Source organism: Erythranthe guttata, chromosome 4 (genome assembly GCF_056151865.1).
Source record: "Erythranthe guttata isolate IM_541 chromosome 4, IM_541, whole genome shotgun sequence".
Taxonomy (NCBI): Eukaryota; Viridiplantae; Streptophyta; class Magnoliopsida; order Lamiales; family Phrymaceae; genus Erythranthe; species Erythranthe guttata.
This window is the reverse complement of record NC_142536.1, coordinates 5299866-5325934: the sequence shown is the minus strand read 5'-3', so window position 1 is coordinate 5325934 and position 26069 is coordinate 5299866. Positions and strand designations below refer to the sequence as shown.

The 26069-nt window shown below is 34.9% G+C and overlaps 7 protein-coding genes and 1 non-coding gene across 8 annotated transcripts; 4 read left to right on the top strand and 4 right to left on the bottom strand.

Moving 5' to 3' along the window:
• Positions 1–1718: 1718 nt before the first annotated feature.
• Positions 1719–2671, bottom strand: LOC105972434 (MAPK kinase substrate protein At1g80180). The gene has a single exon (XR_016030769.1). It is a non-coding gene; the product is annotated as an MAPK kinase substrate protein At1g80180 (transcript).
• A 1073-nt stretch (positions 2672–3744) lies between these two features.
• Positions 3745–4277, top strand: LOC148770981 (uncharacterized). The gene is made up of 2 exons (XM_088817429.1): positions 3745–3784; positions 3874–4277. The coding sequence occupies exons 1-2, from the start codon at positions 3745–3747 to the stop codon at positions 4275–4277; spliced, it is 444 nt and encodes a 147-aa protein (XP_088673555.1).
• A 1153-nt stretch (positions 4278–5430) lies between these two features.
• On the top strand, positions 5431–7910 carry LOC105972438 (aspartate-glutamate racemase family). The gene is made up of 3 exons (XM_088816639.1): positions 5431–6033; positions 6183–7009; positions 7350–7910. Exons 2-3 carry the CDS (start codon positions 6344–6346, stop codon positions 7617–7619), a joined length of 936 nt encoding a protein of 311 aa, XP_088672765.1. The 5' UTR covers positions 5431–6033; positions 6183–6343; the 3' UTR covers positions 7620–7910.
• Positions 7911–11251: 3341 nt separating this feature from the next.
• BRCC36A (Mov34/MPN/PAD-1 family protein) lies at positions 11252–15179 on the top strand. Its single transcript, XM_088816637.1, has 10 exons — positions 11252–11504; positions 12489–12615; positions 12794–12880; positions 13191–13276; positions 13349–13570; positions 13669–13829; positions 14152–14310; positions 14420–14500; positions 14580–14634; positions 14737–15179. Exons 1-10 carry the CDS (start codon positions 11394–11396, stop codon positions 14920–14922), a joined length of 1275 nt encoding a protein of 424 aa, XP_088672763.1. The 5' UTR covers positions 11252–11393; the 3' UTR covers positions 14923–15179.
• Positions 15180–15707: 528 nt separating this feature from the next.
• LOC105972283 (uncharacterized) lies at positions 15708–16999 on the bottom strand. The gene is made up of 3 exons (XM_012997219.2): positions 16879–16999; positions 16407–16475; positions 15708–16216 (listed from the first exon to the last, which is right to left on the bottom strand). The coding sequence occupies exons 1-3, from the start codon at positions 16918–16920 to the stop codon at positions 15857–15859; spliced, it is 471 nt and encodes a 156-aa protein (XP_012852673.1). The 5' UTR covers positions 16921–16999; the 3' UTR covers positions 15708–15856.
• A 799-nt stretch (positions 17000–17798) lies between these two features.
• On the top strand, positions 17799–19209 carry LOC105972375 (uncharacterized). The gene is made up of 2 exons (XM_012997326.2): positions 17799–17942; positions 18337–19209. The coding sequence occupies exon 2, from the start codon at positions 18388–18390 to the stop codon at positions 19114–19116; it is 729 nt and encodes a 242-aa protein (XP_012852780.1). The 5' UTR covers positions 17799–17942; positions 18337–18387; the 3' UTR covers positions 19117–19209.
• Positions 19210–19322: 113 nt separating this feature from the next.
• On the bottom strand, positions 19323–22014 carry LOC105972376 (cytochrome c oxidase subunit 5b-1, mitochondrial). The gene is made up of 6 exons (XM_012997327.2): positions 21605–22014; positions 21393–21478; positions 21241–21291; positions 20573–20639; positions 20388–20467; positions 19323–19658 (listed from the first exon to the last, which is right to left on the bottom strand). Exons 1-6 carry the CDS (start codon positions 21753–21755, stop codon positions 19587–19589), a joined length of 507 nt encoding a protein of 168 aa, XP_012852781.1. The 5' UTR covers positions 21756–22014; the 3' UTR covers positions 19323–19586.
• An 897-nt stretch (positions 22015–22911) lies between these two features.
• On the bottom strand, positions 22912–25763 carry LOC105972237 (cytochrome P450 734A1). The gene is made up of 5 exons (XM_088816636.1): positions 25369–25763; positions 24971–25194; positions 24602–24849; positions 24080–24482; positions 22912–23465 (listed from the first exon to the last, which is right to left on the bottom strand). The coding sequence occupies exons 1-5, from the start codon at positions 25634–25636 to the stop codon at positions 23040–23042; spliced, it is 1569 nt and encodes a 522-aa protein (XP_088672762.1). The 5' UTR covers positions 25637–25763; the 3' UTR covers positions 22912–23039.
• Between the last annotated feature and the right edge of the window lie 306 nt (positions 25764–26069).

Below are 26069 nucleotides of genomic sequence, written 5' to 3'. Positions count from 1 at the left end.
ACAGCTTGTTTGACTTTGACCATTAGTATATAGTGATTGTCAGTTGACAATTCTTCGTAGGTTTTGGTTACTTTGGTATGTCAATAAATCAATAAAATTGCTTCCTAATTTTTTAACCAACTTTAATTTATTTAAAAAAATAAATTAAACCAAAGTTGAAGTTACCAAAAGTAACCAGAATTTGACTGAATGCGCCATGGATCATACATTGATGCCATGTTTCTTCCAATGTTTAAAGTATTCAAAGAAAAGTTATTATTTTTATTTTTTTATTATTAGTTCTTAATTTATTGGTTGGAGCATTGCCAGTATATACATTGGTTGAGGTCAAACTTTATGACCTAACTACCTAATATTAAATAAATTATATAGCAGACATTTTCAATACTGCCATAATTAATTAATGATCATCATCAGTAAATTAATGACAATAAATAAATTATATAATGATTTATTCTCACCGGTTGTCTATATATTTTTAAAGTATGTCAACGTATCAATCAATAATTGCTTTGATAATTTTTATTACTCCACTAATTTATGATAATTAAATGAGACAAAATTTGCAATATATTTTATTTTTCTAACAAAAGAACCTGCAATTGTAAATAACTCACAAACTACACCCGAATGATTGATTCTATTTTGATATATAATAGGGTACGGGGTGGTTAGTATGATTAAATTAAATATACAATTTTACCCACAAAATATGGATAAATGATAATAATTAGGTCGACTAAATATTTTATTAAGGATTAGATCAACTAGAATATAGACGAACCTGCTTGAAAATGACATGCATTTTTTCTCTAAATGTTCTCAACTCTGATGAGCTTAGCTCAATTATTATCTCTTGAACATCTTCTAATCAATTTAATACAAATCGAGCTCGGTCCCGCAATTGTCTAACTGTTGGAGCAAGTGAACCAGTGTCAATTGATACAAGTTCGAATCATCATACTAACGATCGCTGAATGGAGCTTGTGTTGATGGGTGATTTGCTGCAATCCGGCGAGAAATTTATCAAGCTCATAGTACCTTCTAAATATCAGTTTGGATTTTGGAATCATTTGAGCTTGTGTTGATTGGCGAGCTGATGCAATCGGGCGAGAAATTTATCAAGCTCATAGTAGCTTCTAAATATCAATTTGGATTTTAGAATCATTTGAGCTTGTGTTGATTGGCGACCTGCCGCAATCGGGCGAGAAATTTATCAAACTCATAGTAGCTTCTAAATATCAATTTGGATTTTGGAATCATTTGAATTTCAACCCTAGTAGAAATGTACACCTAATACACGGCATCTTGTAACCTAACAAATCCTTAAACGTCGATTGAATATGTTCAAAATCAAATATGTCATCGAGTTAACTCGTGTTCAACTCGATTATAGCTCGTTCGAGTTGCTTAATGCTTATCAAACAATAAAGTTCAAACACACCTCTGAAAATCAAAATATGTCATCGAGTTAACTCGTGTTCAACTCGATTATAGCTCGTTCGAGTTGCTTAATGCTTATCAAACAATAAAGTTCAAACACACCTCTGAAAATCAAATATGTAATCGAGTTAACTCGTCTTCAACTCGATTATACCTTGTTCGAGTTGCTTATCAAACAATGAAGTTCAAACACACCTTTGAAAAATTCTATAGAAAAATCAAACAAGCTTCAACAAACAATTATGCGGTTCGATTCGATAAACGAAGAAAGAGAGAATCACAGAAGCTTAAGCAATCTCCATTGATAAAGAAAGATGAACACACACACATATATATTACACCCAACTCTAGAAATTATCAACGAGAAAAAAAAAAAAAAAAAAAAAAACCTATTCCATAAATCCCTAAATTCTACAAACGAAGAGATCAAACCAACAGAATCCAGAACAAAGATCATTCGATCTTTTTCATTCATACAAGTTTCAAAAAATTCCCCCACCTCAATTTTCCGTCGAGATCGCTGCAAATCATCACATCACGCGCTTGCCGGACTTGGCCGGCCGGCGGCGCGTCTTCTTACTCTTCCCGAAACCGCTGCAGAGTCCGCAGGCGGAAACCTTGGGAGACGGCGGCTCAATCGCCGGCGACACCTTTCCGGTGCGGAAACCCCGTCCGCCGTTGGATCGGCTCCGCTCGATCGTCAACACCGGCGGCGGCGATGGATTCCTCACTCCGGCAGCCGAGGCGTCCGGCACGGCGGGGGCGGCGGCGGAGGAATCCTCTTTGCTCTCCTGTTGAGCTTTCTCGCTGATTTCCTTCTCCAGCTTCTGCTGATTGGCGAGCTGCTGCAATCCGGCGAGGAATTTATCGTCCCACACCGATCCCGACGAGCCTTGCCTCCTGAACGATACAGCAGATCTCTGTAAACCCTCCATAAACAACAACCTTCTGTAAGAATTTTCCCCCCCTTTTTTTTTCTTCTCCGTTTGATGATGGGTGGTGGTGGTGGTGCTAATTCAGAGATGGAATTGAGTAAATCACTAAATATATAATTCAGAAATGATCTGTGGACTTTCTGTTATAATGTGCAAGTATATATGTGTGTAATTTGTGTGTGTGTTTGTGTGTGTGAGAGAAAGAGGAGAGAGAGAGGAGAGAGAAAGAGAAGAGATAAGAGTGAGAATGTGATGTGGGTTGGTTGGGGGAAGAGGCCACAATGGGGCAACTTAGTCAATGGCTATTATTTATTTTGTTCCCACATTTTTAATTATTTTATTATTATTTACACAAGTTGTATTTGTGTGAATCATGAATAAAGGCATTAATATGGTCGATTTTTCTTCATTTTAAATACTAATATAATAATAAATTTAATTCTTGTACATTAAATTTGGACACAAATATATATCCTTGAACAAAATGGTGCATGAAACAAAACAAAAGGGAGAACATGGTAGAAGGTTTCTTTGATGTTTAATGTATAGATTTAACACAAGAAACATTCATATCCAAATATTGGAATCAATTACAAGTGTGTGTGTGTGTATATATATATATTTTTTGATTTTTTTGTTGTAAAAATGATATTTCATTCTTTATTGGTATAAAGTTGACGTCATCAAATAACCTACCGAATCGAGGTATAATTCCGCGATAAATGATTGGATTTGTTATGTCGATTATTTAAAGCTCGTTTGGCTGAGCTTCTTTGTAAACGTTGAAAAAAATTGCTAGATTTGATTTATTTAGGAATTTGGTAGGGGGTGAGATTTTGAATTTAAATTTATAAGTGGTGAGGTAAAGTTGGAAAAATAGTGATTAATGTATGTATCATGAAATTCTAATAGGGAATAAATGATGTGCATTTTATTTGCAACGTCTCTATTGACTTGTTTGGTTTGACCAAGTTACCTGGGCGGTGGCTCTTAGCCGACAACAAGTCAAAATAGCAGAATTTCAATTATAAAATAAAATAAAATAATTTAATGAAATAAATAAATAGATCAGATCTTGGTATAAATTTGATGGCTATGGTACATTAATTTGCATCTTTGTAATTGGATCTCATGAATAAAAAGCATCGACAAATGAGATTTTAGTAATAAATGCTTTAGAACTGCAATTCTTATTGCATGCATCAAATATGTTTTTTCTTGTTTTTTTTTATGTAATTAAAATCAGTTAAAAGACTGTAATTTTTTACTCGCGCTCACAATTGCATGGCGGTTTTGGGGTATTCGGAATGACATTCTTCATAGACACGATGGAACGTCCATTGATGATTTGCTTAGTTGGAGCCAGATGTATCTTAATGAGTTTCACGCCGCTCGGATTTTGACACGTAATACTCATACTCCACCGCTTCCGGATGCTTGGAGTGCGCCGCTTCGGGGTTGGCTGAAATTAATGTTGACGCTGCTCTTCCTCAAGGACAGCAGTTCTTCATTGTTGCACTAGTGGCTCGGGACGAAAACGGTTTTTGTGTGAGATGGGCGACTCGACAGGTACATGGGCGACCAAATGCGGAAGAATGCGAAGCTTTTGCTGCCCTCTTCACACTTCAATATGCTAAGCTTCAAGGATGGAGGTCGATTGTGGTGGAAGGCGATTGCATGACAGTAATCAATGCTCTCAAGGCTAATGTTGCTTCTTCAGCTCCTATAGGAGTGTTCGTAGCTGATTGTTTCTCCCTTATTAGCTCGTTTGATTCTTGCGATTTTTCCTTTGTTAGACGTTCTGGTAATTCTTTGGCTCATTGTCTTGCTACTCGTTTTGATTTAAGTTGTACAGAAGGATCTAGCCTCCTCTCTAATTTGACTAATTATTATGCCTAATAATATCTTCGTTTCTCAAAAAAATAAATAAAATATAAAGATTATGAATATTATCGATAGCACTACTACAGAAATGTCACAGAATATTTGAGTATGGGCCTTGAGTTTGGGAATTGGGCCCATCAAGATAAGTCACAGAAACTTATGGTGTTAAATTTGGACTCAAATAAACATTTTGATAGAGTCGAAATTACAAAATTAGATAGTATAACACATAATAATATTCTTAGTGTTAATAATTTTCAAAAATTATAATGGAATTGGAAATCGGAATATCATGTACATTCCAATTTCAATCCAAAATATTTTGGAAAAATCAAAAATTAGAATTGACGAAATCTAGGATAAAAATTATTGTCCAAAAACCGTTTTTTTTTTTCCTCTGAAATCTACGAATTCGTCGAAAAATTCAATACCAATTTACACCCTTGTTTCCATCATAAGCTAAGTGTGCTGGCTCAACAAAAGCTCGAACTCGAATTTTTCGAGCTCGAGGTTTCAAAAGAGTGGAGTTCTTAGTTGTCCGTGAGCTCGCGAGCCGACCTTTTTATTTATTTTTATTTTAAATACAATTAATAAACAAAATAAATAGTAAATTCGTATAAATAATTTAAAAAGTTCAATTACATGTCATTTCTTTTATTTTGAATTTGTTATTATAATTTATAATAATATTAATAAAAAAAATGCACAAAATGAGCTCACGCCCAAAAAGATTTACTCGAAGAGCTCGAGTTCGAACTCGAGCCGATCAAAATAGATTCAAGCTCGAGCTCGTCAAAAACGCCAAGCTCGGCTCGAGCCAATCAAAATGGATTCAAACTTGAGCTCGCCAAAATAGTGAAGCTCGGTTCGAGCCGATCAAAATGGATTCAAACTTGAACTGGTCGAAACATCCAAACTCGACTCGTTTACACCCCTACGTCACACTACACTCACCCTTCAATTTAAAAATCATTTGATATCTTGATTTAACAACCAATAGATTTCATACATGTTATGCTATTGTATCTTGTAACCTAGCTCACCTCACTTTCTTGTGTTAATCATTGATTCACCTTTTTGAAGGAAACCTCACGCACCATGTTGTGGCCCATTTCCACAAAAACCAACCGATGCTTTCTTGTTTTCTACTTGTTATATATATATATATATATATTTCTCAATAATTGAATTCAAAATTATTATTTTCTTTTTTGATCTTTCAGACAATGTGATTGCAGACATGCACGGTTAAGAAACTTTCCAGGGTCACTTGATTCTTTTTCTCTGTTTGTTGTTATTTGTGATTGAGACCTCTCTTCTTTGAGAGCCCTTCCCCCCCTAAACCCCACTTGGCCTCTTCAGCTTTTTCTTGATTTTATTTTTTTGTTGTGGGTTTTTGATTTTAAGGGGTTTTAGAGATTTTTGCTCATTGAGGGCTAATTGGGAATTCTTGATAAAGATTCCATTTTTCAGGTTGAATTTTGCTATTGGCTGCCCATTAAGGGCAAGTTTGTTGGGAATTCTTGAAAAATATCCATTTTTCAGTGTGAATTTTGCTATTGGCTGGCTCGTTAAGGGCTAGTTTTCTTGGCATTTTTTGAAAAAGATGCCATCTTTCAGGGTGAATTTGCTAGTGGCTGCCCATTAAGAGTGCTAATTTTATTGGGAATTCTTGAAAAAGATCTCATTTTTAGGGTGAATTTTGCTAGTGGCTGGTTCATTAAGGGCTAGTTTTCTTGGCAATTCTTGAAAAAAGATTCCATTTTTCAGGGTGAATTTTGCTAGTGGCTTCCCATTAAGGGCTAGTTTTATTGGGAATTCTTGAAAAAGATTCCATTTTTCAGGGTGAATTTTACTATTGGCTGGCTCATTAAGGGCTAGTTTTCTTGGCAATTCTAGAAAAAAGATTTCATCTTTCAGAGTTTTCGAGAAAAGTTGAGTTGTTTGAAGCTGGAAAGTTGCCCTTTTAGAGATGGTTTTTGTTTGCAAGTGTTGTGAAGTGTTGAATCCACTGATGGCTGCAGCTTTTAGTACAGACTCTTATCAATCTCAGTAGTGTTTTCACATTAGCTTATGTAAGCATGTCTATATGTTTCCGATCACTCAATTATTTGCCTAGTAGTATAAACTCCTGTCTAAGCCAGAGCAAAGGAAAGAAAAACCATGCTCTGGGCAAACTTGCAGCTTCAATCACCCCACCACAAATTGAAGCACTCGTCACTCTATCCGAAAATAACAAAATTCCCTTCCCAAATAGCCCTTCAACAGATAGGAATTTTATCGGGCCGTTATCCAATTCCAGTATAGGGATAATCGGAGGTCTCTTTTCCGATTCCAGTCTAAATTTCTCCAAGAAACTCGACTCGAATTCGCCGTTTGTCGTTTGCAAAGACCCCCCTCTGAGAAATGACGAGCTAAGTTCATTCGCTTTTCCGTCCGGTAAAACGGGACCCGCACACAATGGTCATCAGAGTTCTATAGTGGAAAATCTAAGGCGTAAGAGGGTTTTTCTCGAGAAATCTGGAGTTTGTTGCATTGCGATGCCTTGCCACGTGTCGCATTTGTGGCACGACGAGATTAAAGAAGGATGTTCTGTTCCGTTTCTTCATATGGGTGAATGTGTAGCTAAGGAACTAAAGGAGGCGAAATTAAAGCCGATCGAAGCTGGAAGCCCTCTTCGTATCGGTGTTCTTGCCATTAATCCAACTTTGGTAGCTAAAGTTTATCAGGAGAAACTTGAACAAGAGGTATATATAAAACTTATTTATCCCTTTTGATTAATTTAGGTTCTCGTATATGTCAATCGAAATAATTTGAAGTTCGTCATTTCTTGATATGTTGTAAAATTAAGATAGTAAGATAAAAGCAAGAATCATTTTTTTTTGTAGCTGTAATAAGTAGTTAAAGAACGTTGCTCCAAAGAATCTTGATCATGGTCATAAGTCATAACTCATATGTTCGTATTTCAATTCCACATTCCGGAAAAGATGATTTTTTTCCCATTGATTTATAAACTTCTAATAACTATCGAGTTTTTCGATGATCCGTAAAATGATATATCTCGGGGGTTCGATATTATATTCGCAGGGTTTTGAAGTTATAATGCCGGATAAGGCAACCGTAGCACACATCGTGATCCCTGCAATTGAGGCAATAAGCAGAAAAGACTTTGAAGGAGCCCGGAATTTATTCAGAATTGCACTACAAGTTCTTCTCGTAAAAGCCGTGAACAAAATAGTTGTTGCTTCGGACGAGTTTCGTGGGCTTTTGCCGCCAGATGATCCGCTGTGGCGCAGGTGCGTGGATCCCGTGGACTCTTTAGCCCGATCGGCTGTTGAGTACGCACGAGGTAAATGAAGTTCATCATATATGTTCATAGTGTATACATTTTCATATGTATAATTATTTAATTTTTTATATTTGTTTTTTATATTTTTTGTTTCTGTAAAAACCAGTTATTCAGTAGTCTCAAGGGATTTGTGTGTATATTTGCAAGTTACATTTGTTTGATTAGAATTAGAGGGTTGGGAAAGAAAGATTGTGAGGTATAGATGTTGAAATTGTTCATGTATAAATAGTGAAATTCTCACAATTTTATATATGTTTTATGAACTAATAATATGTTTTTAATTAAAGTTGTTTGAGAAATTTTTGATCCAGAAAGCACATTCCAAAAAGAATCGAATCGAAACGAAAATCAACATATATGAACGGATCGAAAGTTGACCCGATTCGGACCAATCCAGATCGAATTCACATGGATCTATTGCATCTTTCACTCAACTTATGTGGTTAAATAACTCAACTTATTGGTTGCTATCTCAACTTATGTAGTTCAAAATTTGTTATACTCAACTTTCACACTTACACTAATTCACAATCACTTGGAAATACCCACTCCAACACATTTTTCACACACACACACACTCACGCACACTTTTGACACATGCATATATACTAGATTATTAGAAAAATCTTATATACTTATTGCTAATACAAATTACATATGATCTTATTAATTATTTTCTTTTTCGATTTTTTTTGGAAATTTTGGGGTATGAAACCCAACTTTACAATTTATGTTATTCGGGCTATGAAACCCGACTTATTGAATGTGGTTTGTTTTGCATATTACAATTAAGTATTCCCTCATTTCTATTTTATTTGTTGTTTTGAGCTGATGCACACATATTAATAAAACTAAATGTGCATGGATTCTAGAAAAATCATAATAAAATGATTAAAAACTCGTCTTCATTAATTGTTTCACCTAATTTTATTAAAAGTAGTAAGGGCAAATATGAAAAATAGAATAAATACTTCGTTAGAAATCTAAAATGACAACTATTTTGAAATAATTTTTTTTCTCTATAGAATGACAAACAAAATGGGAAGTATAGCGTACTTACAATTTTAACGGGTTAAAGTTAAAAATATTAAATAGTTATAACTATTAAGAGAATTTTACGTTTAAATATTATAATTTGTTGCTTATGTATCAAAATCTAGGAAACCAATATTTTTCGTCTATTAAGTTTACAATAATTTTTCACATTTGGTCCTCCTTGTTCTACAAAATAGATTTAGTCTTCCCATTTTAGAATTTTAACATTTTTTATTGGGTCTATTAGATATAACCCCCTTAAACATTCAAATAATAGGGATAGATCCAAATTTAAATTTGCCATTTTGATAAAAGCCCAAGCTTTTCGTAATTACATAATTACCCTCAATCAAATCCTACAAATCCCGTTACTTTACCTTTTGAAATAATATCAAATCCTTCGGCCCATAGTTGATTAACGAGATGCATAGTCGAATTACATCTGTATTAATATACTATCCCATATCATTTAATAGACTATCCCACTGGTATAATTTTACTATGGATCTCGTTAATCGACTATGGGCCGAAGAATCATCAAAACCCTAGATTTGAGAAGTGACGGCGGCGGATTTGTTTTTAAAATTAATAGACTATCTCATATCTTTTAATAGACTATCCCATGTATCTAATTCGACTATGGGTTTAGTTAATTGACTATTGGAAAAATAATAATATATATGGAAACTGAATAATATGTTTGTTTGAAATACTAATCAATTAGGGTAATTTTCCTTATTATATGAAAACGATTAGGGTAAATAATAATATATATGAAAAAATAATAATATATATGGAAACTGAATAATATGTTTGTTTCAAATACTAATCAATTAGGGTAATTTTCCTTATATCATGTAATAGACTATCTTATTGATCTAATTCGACTATGGATCTCGTTAATTGACTATGGATACCGTATTATTCAACCACATATAGTATATTAATAATTTCAATATAGTACATTAATCTGCTATGATAGTATATTACGGTTATAGTAGTGATATGAAATTGTGTTACAAACAATATACCACTGAAATGACAAGAACATTGAGAACTACACCAACGTAAAGTATTCCACATAACCAATAAAATAGTACATTAATAATCTCATAATTTCAATCTAGGGTTTTGATTAAATACATAAAACACATCATAACACAATCAAACCAATATGTCGAGTTAAAAAACTCTAGTACATTAATAATCTCATAATAGTATAATAAAATGAAAATGGTAGTATCATACGGTATTCATAATAGTATACTACTGTATTACAACGGTTTAACACTTAACCGAAGTTACCGAGCCATTACATCGTAAACACCTCTTTATAGCAACCAACCCACCAAACCTCAACAAAATCCGTACGAAATTCGCCATCGAAAAAACCTAAAATCATGAAACAAATTTAAAAATGCAGAATACTAAAAAATGATTAAATAGACTGCAAATACATTTGAATGATAATACATTAATATCATCAAAAATAAACTTAAAATGCAAAATCCATACGCTAAATTAAAAAAGACTATGAACTATATTTTAATGTACTACCCAGCACACTTAAATCGGCTGTTATAAACAAATAAACCAACTATCGATCGGGATAAAAACATGAACTCGACCACAGCGGACAATTATTCTGATTATTGCATAAACCAACTACGAAGCTCATATAAAACAACTCTGGTCCGATCTGCGTGAACCATCCTCTTCTAACTCTGTCAATCCTCTTCCAAACAAACATCATCGGCCAAAAAAAACGATATATATATGACGGAATAATTTTGTTAAAAAACGTTCTACTTCATATAATCAAGTATCAACACAATTCTTAAAAATTTCTAACCACCGTACACGACAATCATGGACATTGAGCAAAAAATAAAAACGAATAACGCATTCATACCCGCTTAACAACGTCCAACAATTAACAAACGCTCAAAAATCGATCCTATTTCCACGACGGTGCAGAAATCTTCAAAGACGATAAAACCCGCTGGAACGATGAAGAGAATCTTCAAAAAATATTGTACACGATTTGATATAACGGCCAATGATCTCACGTAAATTTATTCCGTGATTTTAGGCAACGTATCAGCAAATCTCAAATCACGTATTAAAGGAAATAAATGTCGTTTAATAATAAAACAGGGGTATTAAAGGGAAATTATATAATATATTTTGCCAAGTTGGCAAAATTGGGTGTATCTCAAAAAGGGGAAAAAAAATTGGATCTACCTCATTAGAAAATATGAATAAGGGGGTTTTCCCTAATAAACCCTTTTTTATTATCTCCATCAGCATCAAATAGGACACACGTCATTATCTTCATTGACATATAAACAGTAAAGTAACGAAAATAACAAAAAATGTTAAATTGTTGAAATCGAGGTAAACTTCCACCAAAAAATTCAATCCTCCATATCATTGAACTTAAGAGGGCAAAATTGTAATTAATCCAAAAATAAGCGGCCAGGAACCGCGGGTGCAGAGTATGAACGCTGCGACCCACAACACCTTCCAATTACACGGCGGAGTCCCCTGAAAGAGAGAGAGAAAACCCCCAAACAGAAAACATTTCCAATTTTTTGATTCTTTGGTCCGACGAGCTGCTAATCAAATAATTTTGCAGCCATTTCTGGAGAAACCGTAATCGATTTTTTCATAGAGCAAAAGATTCTCCGCGTATATAGATATATATATTGATCGATAGATACAGATATAGAGCGAGAAAGAAAAGGATGTCGCTAACGAGTGTGAAGATGTCGGAGGATGTGTGGCTGACGTGTCTGACCCATGCATTGTCCACTGAGACTGAAGAGATCATGGGTCTTCTTCTCGGTGATATTCAGGTTCTTCGATTCCCCCCTTTTTTTTTATTGGTTTTAATTTTGTATGGTTTCTGTTTTTGTTCTTTTTTCTGTTCCAATTGAGTTTTTGTGCAAGGAATTAGTATTTTTTGATGTTTCTGACCTAATGGGTTCTGATTAAACGGTGTCGTTTTTTCTGTTTTCTTTTTGATACTTTCCCACATTTTATGAGTTCTACCTATGTTAAATTAATGGCTTTATTTTTGTTACAAATGAGTTTTGTTAGTTCACATTTCCTCTAAGGAATTTGTTGTCTAGTTACCTCTTAGGTCTAATTTCAGTTGTGCTTCGGAAAGTGGGTTCTCGAAGAGAAATTCTGGTTGAGTTTATTCAGAGATGAGGAATTTATGAAGACCATGCCATATAGCAATTTTTTTAGGGTTCTGATTTTTTATGCAGGTTTCGTGAAATTTAAAGAGAATCTTGAACTAGCCTCATAAAGTCTTTAATTTCGACGTTGCTCATACGGACTCATATGTTAATTACCTTAACTTTATTACGGTTCGTGGTTTAGAATTTCATAAATTTGGTCCTATGAACTTATGTTCCGAAACGTTTAGGAAACTCGTAGATTTCGTCGTTCAATTTTGAAGCATTAAGGGCTTCATATATTGAAGTTCCGAAAGGCAACGGACTCAAGAATGGCGATGGATTTATTTACTGCAAAGTAATTAATGATTTTTATGTCGGCTCTCTTTGTTGTTTTTTGCTACATGTATTAGCTATAGCAATGATGAAAACATGTAATTATAGTTATTCTGTTATTGCCAAGTGTTGGTGAACGGGGCGTCCTTCATATTAATAATCTAGTTCGAATATTTATATCCACTTAATTGTGATTGCGTGTTTTCTTTACTTTTCTTTATAGCTTGGGGTGTCGTTCAAATATACATGCAGTTTCGTCCATTTTGTTACTGAAATTATATGCACTTGAATAAAATTAAATTACCCTGCTTTCTGTTTCAGATTTCGAAAAACGGTCATGCAACTGCATTGATTTGGGGAGCACTTCCTCAACCACGCTCCGACCGACAGAAAGATAGAGTCGAAACTAATCCAGAGCAGTTGACCGCTGCATCAGTTCATGCAGAGATATCCTTTTTTCCATGCTTAATAATCTCGTTGACATTTGAAAATTTGCGTAAAAATATGTAATATTTGAAATTTATATGCTAGAATTTTATATTCTTAAAATTGTTAATGAGAAAAGAATAAACTATTATAATCAAATTTTCAAGCTCGCGACTTTGTTCGATTAACTTTACAACACAGAATGACAGTGGCAACAGGAACTACAACTAGAGTGATTGGATGGTATCACTCGCATCCTCATATTACAGTCCTTCCTTCTCATGTTGGTGAGTTTTTATTTTTTATTTTTTTATTCTAATTAGTAGTTTCCGATAATGATTGAAAATGAAGGAAATCATTATTTATTGTTGATTTTTCTATGGTAATCAGAAATAAATGCTTAGGGATGGAATACAATTAAATTGAATGACCAAATTACCCTTTCATAATAAATAAGTATATTCACGACCAACGTATAGAAGATGAAAATATTTGACATAATGCTAATGCTGTCTTTTTACCTTTGTAAAGAGCTTGTTTTCATAAGTAATTTTATTTATATTCTTTTTAATTTTTTTATTTGTGGGATTTGTGCAGATGTGCGGACACAGGCAATGTATCAGCTATTGGATTCTGGCTTTATCGGGCTGATATTTTCCTGTTTCAGCGAAGACGCTCAAAAGGTTATTTATTGCTAATAACATTTTCCTCATTTTTCTTCGTTTATTTTAAATTGATTTAAATCATTATTACAGGTTGGAAGGATACAAGTCATTGCATTTCAGTCATTGGACGGAAAGCAAAATCAAATGATGAAAACCGTTGCTCTAACTCCCGTAATAAAAAGTTCCGTTATCGATGTTGAATCATCTATGAGTTCTTCGGAGAATACCTTAGTTGTGTTTGGCTCGAACAGAGGAGAAAATATGGAACAAGACACTGGAGATTCTTCTAGGGGAACTGCTATGGTTTCTAAGGTGCCTAAAATCATTTGTTTGAATTATTTTCTCCTTTTAGTCAAAATGCTTTACTTGGCTGCTGATGTGTGATGTGGCACTTCTTGATTGGCTTTTAGGGGGCGGGGAAATCTCCGCAGTTGGGAGGTTATTTTGCGAACTCTAATTCCAGAAATGGAAGTAGTAATTACAGCTTGAAAAATGCGATTCTTGATTTGGATCCGATGGATACATCGGAAGGTATGCAAGAAGCCATGCATCTGTCAAATTTGGAGATGAGGTAATGTGAGTATTTATCATTATATTATTCTCGTTTTTCTCTAACCGAGACCAGAAAAAAAGGGAATCTTTTTGAAGCAAATTTTAACACTGTAATCACTTAGTCCTCCTTTGGCTATCAAGATAACTTTAGCCATGATAAGATACACAATCCATCGAAAAGTTGTGGCTGCCCGAAAAGTTGTTGCACTAACCAAACATCAAATTATATGTAATTATTTAATTAATCATGGCCTTACCTTACCAACCAAACGAGGCCTTAGGTGATTAATTCGTGTTTTTGTTATGAATCCTATAAAAGGACATTGTTTTTTTGTTGGCAGTGGTGCAGAATATATCAGAAAGGAAATTCCTCTTCATGTTTTGCCGACACCCTCACTTCTCAGCCTCGATTCGCCTCTTTCGTCCTTTACAAATCTTCAACGCGTATTGTACGAAGAGGAGAAAACTGCATATAACCAAGCGTTGGAACAAAATATTAGGTAAATCTTATTAAGAGTACTCTTTCATTTTAATTCTTATTACCGAGTTTTTGATGGTATTGTTAATTATAAGCCGCCTCTTAATTTTTTTATTGATGCAATTCTGAAGGAATGGGAAAGTTCATCCTCTTTCTTTCATTCATCACTCATCGACGTACAAGGCTTCCATGTGCAAGATGATGGAATATTGGTAAGAATAGTTGACGAAAAATAATTCGATTTTAGCAATTTTCGGGGTTTGGTGATATTTTATATGTTACTCGTTGCAGCTTAAATCCTGCCATGAGTGCTCTTCAAGATCGCTTGAGAGAAAATGAAATTCAGGTAATGATCAGTCTTTGTATTCAGCTTTAGTCGTTTCATTCGCCTAGCTGGATTTTACACTTCATATTTGGCTTTTTTTTTTTTTAATAAATATCGAAACAGCTAAAATTGTTGGCCGAAGAAGCGAACATTTTGGAATCGGAGATTTCTAGAGGGAGCCCGTCAAATTCATCTCCTAGGTCTCCATCTCAAGTGCCTCGAAGCAGTGGTGTTCACAAAGACTTGTACCCTGCTGATTTGACCAACGTAAAAAATGTCGGGGGTAGCCGAAGCAGAAGAGGTTCTTAGTCGTGTATGTATACATATATGTGTGTGTGTATGTATCTCCTGTTTTGGTGGATCTTGTAGATTTGAATGATGGGTCTCCTCTATTTTTCTTTTCTTGGTTTGTACTATTCTATACTGTAATCCCTTTTTCTTTTCGGTCTTCTCCTGAAAGAAGCTGAATGTGGCGATAGGTAATCGAGTTTGTATTTTTTACATTTTGTGATCAAGTTTTGAGAAATTCCGACTGGAAGTGGTGAATGGGATATACTATGCTGAAATCGTGTTCTTTTGCGTGCGATTTTGCTACTCATTTTTCTTCTTGCTATAGCAATTTAGTGATTTACTCCTTTCTGTGTGTGTGTGTTTCTTCTTGCCATGACAGTTACTCGTGTGCATGAGCGCGTGTGTGTACGTGTTTCTTGTTGCCATGACAGTTTACTCGTGTGCATGTGTGCGCGCGCGTGCGTGTGTGTTTCTTCTTCCCACAATTTTGTTGTTTTGAAGACTTAATTTTTTTATCCCAGATTATTTATCATTTTAAAAAATGTGTTATTTGCCAAAAAAAAAAAAAAAATCCAATTATGCCATTTGTCACTCTTAGTTAATTGAAATATAAGTAATTGAGAAATAATTAACGTGTCAAGAGTACTTTAATATTTTTTTTGTATATTTTATTTATCATGTTAATATGTGAACAACAACAAAAAACGACTTGTTTTAGTTCATTACGATTAAAATATATTATAACTCTTCATTTTTATTATTTTTTCGGAGATTTTGCTTATTTACCGAAAAGAAAAAAACAGTTAAATTACAATTTATTTTACTAATTTTCAAATTTATATAAGGGATACAAATGCACCATTTAATAAACAATAAGAAAACAATTATTTCAAACAAAAAAGAAAATTCATTGCACGAAAGCAAAAAATATTTAAGGCCGAAATCATGATTTTCAAATCCTGGTATTAGGGTTGCTTGGATTGTGGGTGGTGCTGCTCGGATACGTCAACCCCTCCAAATCGATATCCGCGTTGCTTGCGCGGGTAGCGCCGCCCATATTGGTGGTGCTTCCAGGAAAGTTCATGGCGGCTGCGGCCGTGGAGTGGTGGCCGCCGGTGGTGTTGATCATATTGTTGTTGTTGTGATCAGCTGGTTGGTTGATTCCAAGAGTGTTCTTGACGGCATCGGCTGCGCCTTGTGCTATGTTTGCCGCCCCTAGTGCCGCCCCTTTGGCCAGGCTGACCGCCCCTTGCGCCGCTCCCTTTCCCACATCCGCCGCTCCTTGTGCTATGTTCTTTACCGACGATCCAGTCTTTTTTTTTATATTATATGTATGTTAAAATATCATCAACCGATGCTTTATTAGTGTATACTCCATTCGTTTCAAATTAGCTGTCGTCGCTATATATATTGGGATATTATTTGTTACTTTAAAATTTTAATGCATTTCTTTTTTCCAATTTTACCCTTATTAATTCTCTTTGATCACCTCATTTAATTACCTCTTGAAGAAAGTTGGTGCTTTGGCTGTCCGATTGCTGGTTTTGAGTGTCATCCCATTCCCTCCTCATCTACCATTATAGAACCAAAAGGAGAAATTAGTAAATTTAAACTAAAATTGAGATTTATTTTTTTAAAGAAACAAAATAAATTAGGTGAGGAAAATTAACAATGAAAGTAAATTATGAGAAGAATGGAAAAATAAATAAATTGAGAAATGTAATATTCATTCACAAACGAAAATTCCCGATCCTTTCCGATTACCACTACGGTACACGAATCACAGTCCATATATATATGCTCGGAGATAAAGAAATATTTCAAATATATAGAAGGTCATGTAATAAATTTATATAAACATACGGTTTAATTAATCATAGAATATAGAATTTTAATTCAAAATATATAATGCATATCGGAAAAAAAAAAAAAAAAATCGATCGAAACAAAAACAAAAACAAAAAATATCCCTACCTGAGCTTGGCCTGGATATTTGTTTGGACCTTGGCCTTCCATTTTTCTTGTTCCTGTAATTTATCTTGGAGAAATAATAAAATTAAAAATAAAATAAGAAAATATATTATGAAAAGATTAATTTTTATTTGTGATGAATTTATAGAAATGTAGTAAGGCATTTTCCCGTTATAATCTCCGCCTAAGTATGTGCATCCCTTAACACATATGGGTGAAGAAACTGCGAAGAATGTTTCAAGCACTATTTTTATTTATTTATTTATTATTATTTTATTTTTTATATTTATTTTTGTATTTGTTAGTCGTTATGAATGAAACTTGCTTATGAAATTAAAATGATAAATTAAAAAAAAAAAATTGAGGAAAAATGATAAATTAAAATTTATAAGCATCAAAATTTTTTTGTGAAAAAAAAAGGTAATCGAAACTAGAAGTCAACGGTCAACCTTTCTAAAATATTATGAAAAAAAATAATAAATTGTAAGGAAAAATATATAATTATTTAATATTTATAACAAAAGGGAAAACATAATTAAAATCAATATTAGGGTAAATAGCACTTAACCCCTGCGTTTACAAACTTTTGCAGATGACCCCCTTCTGCTCGTAATATCAACACATAAACCCCTTGTAGTTTAGGGGTAGCTTCCGTTAGTTTTTTTCGTCAAACTTAAGCATATGTCAAACTTCAAAGTATTTCTTTTGCAGATAACCCCCTCGCGCTTACATTTTCCCTTTTATTTCTGCAAATGATCCCCTTGAAATTTGACACAGACGGTTAAATTTAACGGAAAAACTAACAGAAGCTAGCCATCGTAAACCACAAGGGAGTTATGTGATGATATTACGAGCACAAGAGGGTCATCTGCAAAATCTTGCAACCACAGGGGTTAAAGTGCTATTTACCCTAAACATTACTTACAAATATAAAACCTTATGCCAACACTAACTCATAATCTCTTTTCACCCACGTAATTCTCTCAAGTCCTCATCCCTTTGTATATATTCTTCATATTTTGTTTAGGGAAAATTCGTAGCTCCAATCGTGCGCAGATCTGCCCTAGGTACGTATAATTTCCTTAATTTTTTTTTTTTAAATCTGTGATGTAATTGTTCTTTCTTTCTCGTGTGTTACGAACTTTAATTTTCGTTTTTTTTCAGAGGTCGATCTCGTGAATTTTAGGGTTTCAGATGGTAGATTCATTAGTTCGCCTTTTGTTTTTCCTTAAACTAATTGATTGATTATTCGCTGTTTTCTTCGTCTGTTCTTCCTACATTCGTGATTGTGTTTAATTTTCTTTTTAATTTGCAGGGGCTGATTAATTAGTTTTTTTTTTATTTTTTTTTTATTTTGAGGATTAATTTGCATTGAAGTGGAGATATGAACTTGTGCTTTTAAGTTTTATATGTTATCTTGTTAAGTTCATAAAGTTTTGATTTTGATTTTTTTCTAAACAGTTACCACTTGAGGAAGAAGAAAACACACAACAGTTGTTGTAAATCTTCAAGATGCCGAAGGACGAAATAGTAAATTCCGCATCTTTCGACGAAACAACTACTACCCCTTGCTCGAAGGATTTGGGCAAGGACGATCGATGTGATATCTCGGGGTCCCACGTAGGCGACGTAACAGAGTGGGAAGAAATCCAGTGCCCGATATGTATGGAGCGCCCACACAACGCCGTCTTGCTAAACTGCTCGTCTCGCGACAAAGGCTGCCGCCCTTTCATCTGCGACACGCTCCACCCCCACTCCAACTGCCTCGACCAGTTCCGCAAACTATCCGCCACGTCGTCGTCGTCACGGGAATCCGAGATTGCCTGCCCCCTCTGCAGGGGTGCCGTCACCGGGTTCGACGTAGTGGGCCCCGCGCGGGTCTTCATGGACTCCCAACAAAGAGGATGCTCAGCGGAGGGGTGTGGCTTTGCCGGAAGCTACAGGGAGCTGAAGAGGCACGCGTTAGTCGACCACTTTTTCGACGGCGGCGAGAGCTTCTCCGACGAATCTGAGGTGTCCGACTTTGATGAGGACGAAGAGGATGAAGTTGTTTTTGGTGAGGCCTCGGCCTATTTCTTTGGGTCGGAGTATTACGGTAGGAACAATGCAATGAGTGTACCGTTGAGATCGAATGAACGGAGGGGAAATGGGTCGACCCGTTTGAGGGAAAATGGGTCATCACGGGATCGTGGGGAAAATGTACAGTATCGTTCGAGTTCGAGGTATTTTATACCTGGTTGAGGAGGAAAAATTAGGAGTAGCTATGTTAGACTTTCATTTTTCTTTGACGTGGATTATGTTACATTACTTATTGAATTTTATATCTTTTAAGCAGGATATTGCAATGAGGAATGATAACAATCATAACGCTAATTTAGAATTGTTTTTATGTTATTAAAAAAAAAAACTCGATTATCGATGAGGAACGATTGTGCAATATTAGAAACTTAAAATAACCAAGATGTATTTGAAATCCAAGATTGCAGAACAAAACAAAGTGGCTAGAATATGTTGCCATCGATTATTGTATCCTACAAAAGAAAGGCCGAAATCCAAATTTCGAATGGATGACCGGCCCATGGTTTAAATCCGAAAAAAACGAAAAATGGGTTGGAAGTGTGTAAACAAATAAGCTTATGAAAGCTGAAGAATATCATAAAAGTCCCTCATCTTGTCACCATATATATCTTATTCTGGGAGCACACTGCAAGCTAGTGATGATGATGATCATCCTCGTCATCTCCATGCCCGTCTGGAGGTCCACCGGGACCCACAACTTCCAGCTGTCAACCAAGAACAAGGCATATATACATTTTCATTTTTGGACACTAGAAATAAATGATATTACTCTTTGGTTGGTAAAAGAAAGAAAGTGAAGAATTGGAAAACCGAGACATGAAAAAAAAAAATAAACCAAAGGAGAAAATGAAAAGGCAAGGCAAATAAGTTGAGATGCTTGGTGCTTGCTAAAGTATTTCTAGAGTAAGAAGAACAAGCAAAGGGAAAAAACCGACTTGGAGATCCGGTAAGATAAATATTCTGGAAATAATGATGAAGGGGTCAAGAATTTCGATTATTATTATCAAGGTCACATTTCATAGACCTCCAATATGTGAATTAGTGGCGAGAGCAATAAGACATTTACATGGTAAAAGTTTCGTTCGAGCTACTTATCATACACTAAATTTACAATCATCGATTTCCAACTTGTTCCACTGCAAAGCATTTTAGCCAACAAACATAGCCTTTGCAGTTTCAACACTTCCTTTTCAATCATTATAACTTAATAACATATGGTTTTCAATTTTCACTAGCATGCTCACAGTATCTATATGTGTCAGTGTGAACTTGGGAAAGGAACAAGTAAATGACGCTCCTATAGGACCATGCACGGATTTTCGATAAATTCATTGGTTTCTAACATAGGTGGTACATGATTTTCGATGTGTTCAAAAGTTATTATAGTCCACATTCATTAGTTAATTAATGGCGCTAATCCACTCGTTACTTACCACAAAGTACTGGGAGCAAACTGGGCATTCGTGGGGCTTCCCTTCCTCTAGCCAGAACCAGACAACATCGTGCTCGTCCTCTGTTTAATATTGGGTGGAGAACAAATGACCAAAGGTTATGATGGAACTAAAAGAAACAAAAAAGTGCAACACATAAACAAGAATTAAATCCGATAAAAACTTACCCCCTTCAGCTCCAGGGCATCCCACAATTCTTTTGCCATAGTAAGACTGAACCACTGCAGGTGCTTCCTGCGGGCGAAATGGCAGATATGTATAGATTCCCCTTTGCATGATTTTTTTTACGAGAAGTAAAATGGATAACGAAACAACATAAAAGTGCAGAATGGAACGACACAAAGGCAGGTATGTATATATTTTCTTCAAATATAACATCAAACTCAAGACAATCTGGTTTCAAGAATACCAGAACCAAAAAGAGCAAGCCTCGGTTAGAAAAGCTTGTCTGAAGAAAGGGAGCATGGAACAACACTATATACATTAAAAAGTGTACGAATGGAACAATTTTCAAAGCCCGTACATAAGTAACATATATACATACATAGATAAACAAAACACAACTTGAGAAATATCATATACAATGTCTAGTTTCAGGGCACAGAGAACTTAATTGAGTAATATTCCATACTGTCTACATAACTAATTAGTTCCAATACACACATTAACAGTGCCTACTTTAATTAAATTAAGAAGCTATGCAATGTTTACGCTCTTCTTTTGCACTAATGAACACTCATTTTCTTTCCTTTTTTTTTTAACGGGCAACGAGCAAAAACTCGAGAAACTAAACATAATGAGATATCGAATAAAATTCATAAGATATAACACCAACCTTCGTTCCAAAGGGACCCGATGGGTGGTTGATTTCAAGAATGTCCTTTCCCTAATAACAATATTAAGGGCAAAAACATTAATCAAATAACCAAAAGATTTATCTTTTACAAAAAAAAAAAATTAAAAAAATTAAAACAGCCAAATACTAACTTTCAATTCAGCTTCGAGCTCTTCTCGCTCATGACCAGTAGCAATCGGCATAACATCCTGTACTCTAATCGCAGTCGCACTCCCCACTAAACACATACATTATCATTCATCAATATGAATCCCCAAACAATCACCACAAACCAGGTATATCGAATTTAACTCCTAAAAAAAATAAGAAGAGAAATAAATTAGGGTTAGGGGAAAGTACATACCAGATTCAGTAGAAACATGGCGAGAGAAGATGGACGATGCACGGGTGAGATTTCCGGTAGCAGCCGGCGATCGTACGGCGCAGCGGGTGGACCCGGTGACGGATCGTGTCGGGGCGATGGTCCGAAGATGGATACAGGCCCTTCTCCACATGATTCGATTCGATTCTCTCGATTAACGTGTCGGGGTTTGATCTGGATTCAACAACAATCAGTTTCTCTCTCTAGAAATTTCGGATTAAAGAAATGGGAGAAGAAAAATGGAGAAATGGGGGTGAGAGAGCCAAACTAGGGTGGCTTTTACTGTATAAAGAATAGCTCGCTCGTGGGTTGACTCGGTCGTCGTGTGATGAGTTTCGCACGTGTCGCTGCTTCTCTACTAATTGCACCCTAGCCCCCTAGCGGAGTGCCTCAACGGGTGGGATAGGGGTGAGAATTGGAAATACGGTGTTTTACACTTTGCACCCTTAAAATATTGCCTATGTGACACTTACCCTATTAAAATATTATTTTTAACACTTACTCCCTTCAACATAAATTATTTTCTATTTGAAAATTTAAAACATAATAAAAATAACAATATAATAGTTGTTGGATCATATAAAATTGAAAAGTGACTAAAATTAAATTATTGAAAATGAATTAAAAGGTAATACACACACACACACACACACACATATATATATATTGTGTAATAATGAACGAGAATATATTTAAAAAAATGAACTAATATAAATTTAAATACTTAAAGATTACGATTAGTTATGTATTGATTTCTGAAAATTTATCGATATAAATATATTCGATTAATTGGTCCAACAACAATTAGATGGTTATTTATTAAATAGGTTTCTAATGCAAGATAATATTTTTAAATTTTAAAATGTTGTATTTTTAAACAAACCTTTTTTAATTAAGTATTACAAACGGTATATTTTAGAGGTGTGAAATATATTTAACCCCTTGAATTTATTTTATTTATTGTTTTGGAATATATTTTTTCATTTCGACTTCCCAATAAAAAAAGATGGATGAACAATGGAATTGTATGTACAAAATTACTTGATTTTTTTTTTCAAATTTGAACACCGCCGATTCCAAATTTTGGAAATTTGGAAGCCCCCCAGAGCATGGTGCAAGTTGGAACAAAAATTCCGAATTCCATTGATTTTAATTTGATTTTTTTTATATTTTAAAACAATATTTTTCTGTTTGCATTCCGAAAATTTCTACTTACCAAATTTTCGTTTTGTTTTCAGCAAAATTGGATTACATTTTACATTTCGATCCAATTTTAATTTCTGAAAATATTTTCGAAAATTCCGATTATTTGACATATATGTGTATATGTATACTGTAATTAGATTAAATTTGACTAATCCCATTTTCATATAATTTACACTTTTTTTCTTAATAATAATAAAAAAAATCATTAATTCTATAAATTCCGAACCACAATAGGTGCACCGTGTTGCGGGTGCAAAAGCATAAGCACCGAGGGCGCGTGTTTATAGTCCGGCGCAAGCTCAAAAGAGAAGCGCCGAAGAATCATAGCCATGGCTAATTTGGCTTGTAAAACAGCTAGGTTCTGGCCGATGCATCGGCGGGCCCCTAAGCCGAAGGGCATGAAAGCCATGGGATGCTTCGCGGCTTGAGCCACACCTCCACCGAATCTCGATGGATTAAATTCACGTGCGTCGCTTGACCAAAGTGTCGGATCGTGATGGACGGCTAGGATTGGTATTAGGAGTTCCGTACCTTGCGGAATGTGGAGCCCACCTAATCGAACATTCACCTTTGCTCGCCTGATTATTGCAACTGCCGGTGGGTACAATCTCAGCGCTTCGTTTAGAATCATTCCCAACTGCACATCAAATTAATAAATCGAATATTACAGTAGAACCTCGATAAATTAATACTAACCTCGCTTAAATAATAGTTTGTTCTGGTCCCGACTCGGAAAAAACCTACTAATTTATTAGTTCGATAATTTAATATTCCGCTAAATTAGTAGAATTTTGCTAGGCCCGACTATATTAATTTATGGGCGTTCATACCCGCCATAGGCGCCCGACTTGGGCGTTCTACCATGTATGTGCGAAAAAAAAAGCCCTGCAAATCGATTTGTAGGGTTTTTTAACATGAAATTGGTTTCGTAATCGACCTACCCATATTACACATAAATGAGTCGAAATTACCTCAAAAAATCGAAGCCCAACCCTTCTTCAAGTTTGATTCGAATTTTCGAATTTTTTTTTTTTTTTTTGCTATTTGCAGTTTGGGGGGTTTTTGGGTTTTTTAAGGGAGGTTTTGGGGTTTTAGAGAGATAAAGATTTTTTTGTTATGAACCGTAAATAGCAATTTTCAAACCGTAAAAAGCATTTCACTAATTTATAGAGGTTTAACTGTAAACGAAAATGATTAATATATTGAAATTAAAATAACCAAAAAATTTAATTTATTTTCATTCCATCGTACCGTTTTGAGCTTTGCGAGATCGTCTTTAGTAGGCGAGTCACGTGATTCGCACACTCGCAAGACCTCCTCACGCGCGTCGTCTTGCCACCGAGGATGCATGGCCAGCAGGACAACCGTCCACGTCAGCAGATTCGACGTAGTGTGTTTTCCGGCGAAAAAGATTGTCTTGCACTCTTCTGCGATGTCGTTTTCTGTTATGGCTAGCAAGTGGTTTGAATTTGCCGCCGATTCGTCTACGGCCTTGATCATGATTTCCAATAAATCGTTCGGAAGTTCGCCGCAGACCGCCGGAGAACTCGAATTTGTCATCGTCCTCCGGCGACGGCCGATGAGATTCAACAACGATTTCCGAATTTCCTTGTTTAATCTCCGAGAAATTCTGTTCTTTTTAGTTGGCAGAAACCTTAATAAAAAGAAACATAGATAGAATCAGTACATTGATATACATGCATTCGTTCTTTTAAGTACCAAAAGACGAAATCCTTCACTCCGGGCCTCTATTCCTTGGCCCGATTATTTTACCTATAGCCCGGGATGAATGATTTGTGATAAGCTTCGGTGGCATGGGCCACTTGTTGGGCCTGTAGCTTTAAAATGGGCCGCCCTTCTTCATAGAAGCTTCCAAAAATTGCTCTTGTAATAACATCTTCCACTAAATTTTGGAACCAATTTGATGCATCAATTACATAATTGCCATCATTATTTGATATTTCTTCCGACAATTTCATTACTTCTTCTCCCATGCTTTTTGCCATCATGGGTATCATTACCTATTTCCACCCAAAATAATTAAAAAAAATTAATTAATTTATAAACATAAACCTATTGAATTTTTGGTAATATTGCTTGTGAATTAAACCGAAACCCGAAACCCGAAATCGAAAAAAATACCTTGAGATTTTCAGCGTGAAAAAGAGGCTGAATAATACTTCTGTGGTGAGCCCATATTTCACCTTTGAGATTCAACAAACCGTCACCTTCGATTTTTTTTATAAGTATCGGAGACTCGTTTTTCTCGAAAAACTCCGATTTTGAGAAGAATATTTCTTTGATGAGATTCGGATCGGATATCGTGATACGTGGCGTCGTTCCAAACCATATTAGAAATGTCGGACCTGCAACATATATATATATATATATATATATAAAAAAACACGCGATCAAGATCAAAAAACCAAAAAATAAGCAAAAAAATTAATTATATCAAGATCATTAATCACATAATTAAATAGTGACAAAAAAAAATACGAAAGAAAAAATAAAATAAAAAAATCGACACACGCAAGTACCGTATATTTTCCTCCAATGATGATAGAATGACAAAACTCTGGGGAGTATGTCATGTGAGAGAGGCATTGGTTCAGCCGAAGCAATTAAGTTTAAGCTAGAAAGAGCTTTTAAGCTGCCCAACAAAAGCTCATATTTTGGGCCCTTAATTCCCTGCTTTAGAAAGTGATTCTCTATTTTCTTTGGCTTCCACCATATATTATGAACACCAACAAGAATAACAATATTCGAGATTAAAAATGCCATGATCAAATAAAATAAATCTTCCATTTTCTGAGGGTTACTGTTTTGGCTGGTTGGCTATATATGTATATATACATTCATTATTGCTGCCAAATAGAACGCTTTGATTAATTATACATGGAATTACACACACGTTTAATGTGAAATGTATGTAAACTGTATAGTGTGTATATATATGTATCTATATGTGGGCAGATGTACGGTTAAGATATTACTCAGATGTATTTTATTTTATCTGGTGTATATATATATATATATATATATATATATATATATATATATAGCGGTCGATGTTTTTTTTAGGGTTTTGAGCTAATGTAGTGTTTCTTGGAGTCCTACGTGCATGTCTCACGGACGACCTTAATTTGTGTAATAAAATGGGACATTTTTGTGTGGTTGGTCGACCCCCACTCACTATATATATATATATATATATATATATATATATATATATATATAT

Bases quoted from the DNA above. Each gene is read 5' to 3' on its own strand.
- LOC148770981 (XM_088817429.1), top strand. From the start codon at position 3,745: ATGTATCTTAATGAGTTTCACGCCGCTCGGATTTTGACAC. The intron at 3,785-3,873 runs GTAATACTCATA...CTCTTCCTCAAG, and splicing joins CGCCGCTCGGATTTTGACAC to GACAGCAGTTCTTCATTGTT.
- LOC105972438 (XM_088816639.1), top strand. From the start codon at position 6,344: ATGTCTATATGTTTCCGATCACTCAATTATTTGCCTAGTAGTATAAAC. The intron at 7,010-7,349 runs GTATATATAAAA...TTATATTCGCAG, and splicing joins AGGAGAAACTTGAACAAGAG to GGTTTTGAAGTTATAATGCC.
- BRCC36A (XM_088816637.1), top strand. From the start codon at position 11,394: ATGTCGCTAACGAGTGTGAAGATGTCGGAGGATGTGTGGCTGACGTGT. The intron at 11,505-12,488 runs GTTCTTCGATTC...TTTCTGTTTCAG, and splicing joins TTCTTCTCGGTGATATTCAG to ATTTCGAAAAACGGTCATGC. The intron at 12,881-13,190 runs GTGAGTTTTTAT...GGATTTGTGCAG, and splicing joins AGTCCTTCCTTCTCATGTTG to ATGTGCGGACACAGGCAATG.
- LOC105972283 (XM_012997219.2), bottom strand. From the start codon at position 16,920: ATGGAAGGCCAAGGTCCAAACAAATATCCAGGCCAAGCTCAG. The intron at 16,476-16,878 runs GTAGGGATATTT...CTATAATGGTAG, and splicing joins AATATCCAGGCCAAGCTCAG to ATGAGGAGGGAATGGGATGA. The intron at 16,217-16,406 runs GTAATTAAATGA...ATAAAAAAAAAG, and splicing joins GCACCAACTTTCTTCAAGAG to ACTGGATCGTCGGTAAAGAA.
- LOC105972375 (XM_012997326.2), top strand. From the start codon at position 18,388: ATGCCGAAGGACGAAATAGTAAATTCCGCATCTTTCGACGAAACAACT.
- LOC105972376 (XM_012997327.2), bottom strand. From the start codon at position 21,755: ATGTGGAGAAGGGCCTGTATCCATCTTCGGACCATCGCCCCGACACGA. The intron at 21,292-21,392 runs GTTAGTATTTGG...TATTGTTATTAG, and splicing joins AGCTCGAAGCTGAATTGAAA to GGAAAGGACATTCTTGAAAT. The intron at 20,640-21,240 runs GTTGGTGTTATA...TTTCGCCCGCAG, and splicing joins CGGGTCCCTTTGGAACGAAG to GAAGCACCTGCAGTGGTTCA.
- LOC105972237 (XM_088816636.1), bottom strand. From the start codon at position 25,636: ATGGAAGATTTATTTTATTTGATCATGGCATTTTTAATCTCGAATATT. The intron at 25,195-25,368 runs GTACTTGCGTGT...TATATGTTGCAG, and splicing joins TCATTGGAGGAAAATATACG to GTCCGACATTTCTAATATGG. The intron at 24,483-24,601 runs GTAAAATAATCG...CTTTTTATTAAG, and splicing joins TCATTCATCCCGGGCTATAG to GTTTCTGCCAACTAAAAAGA.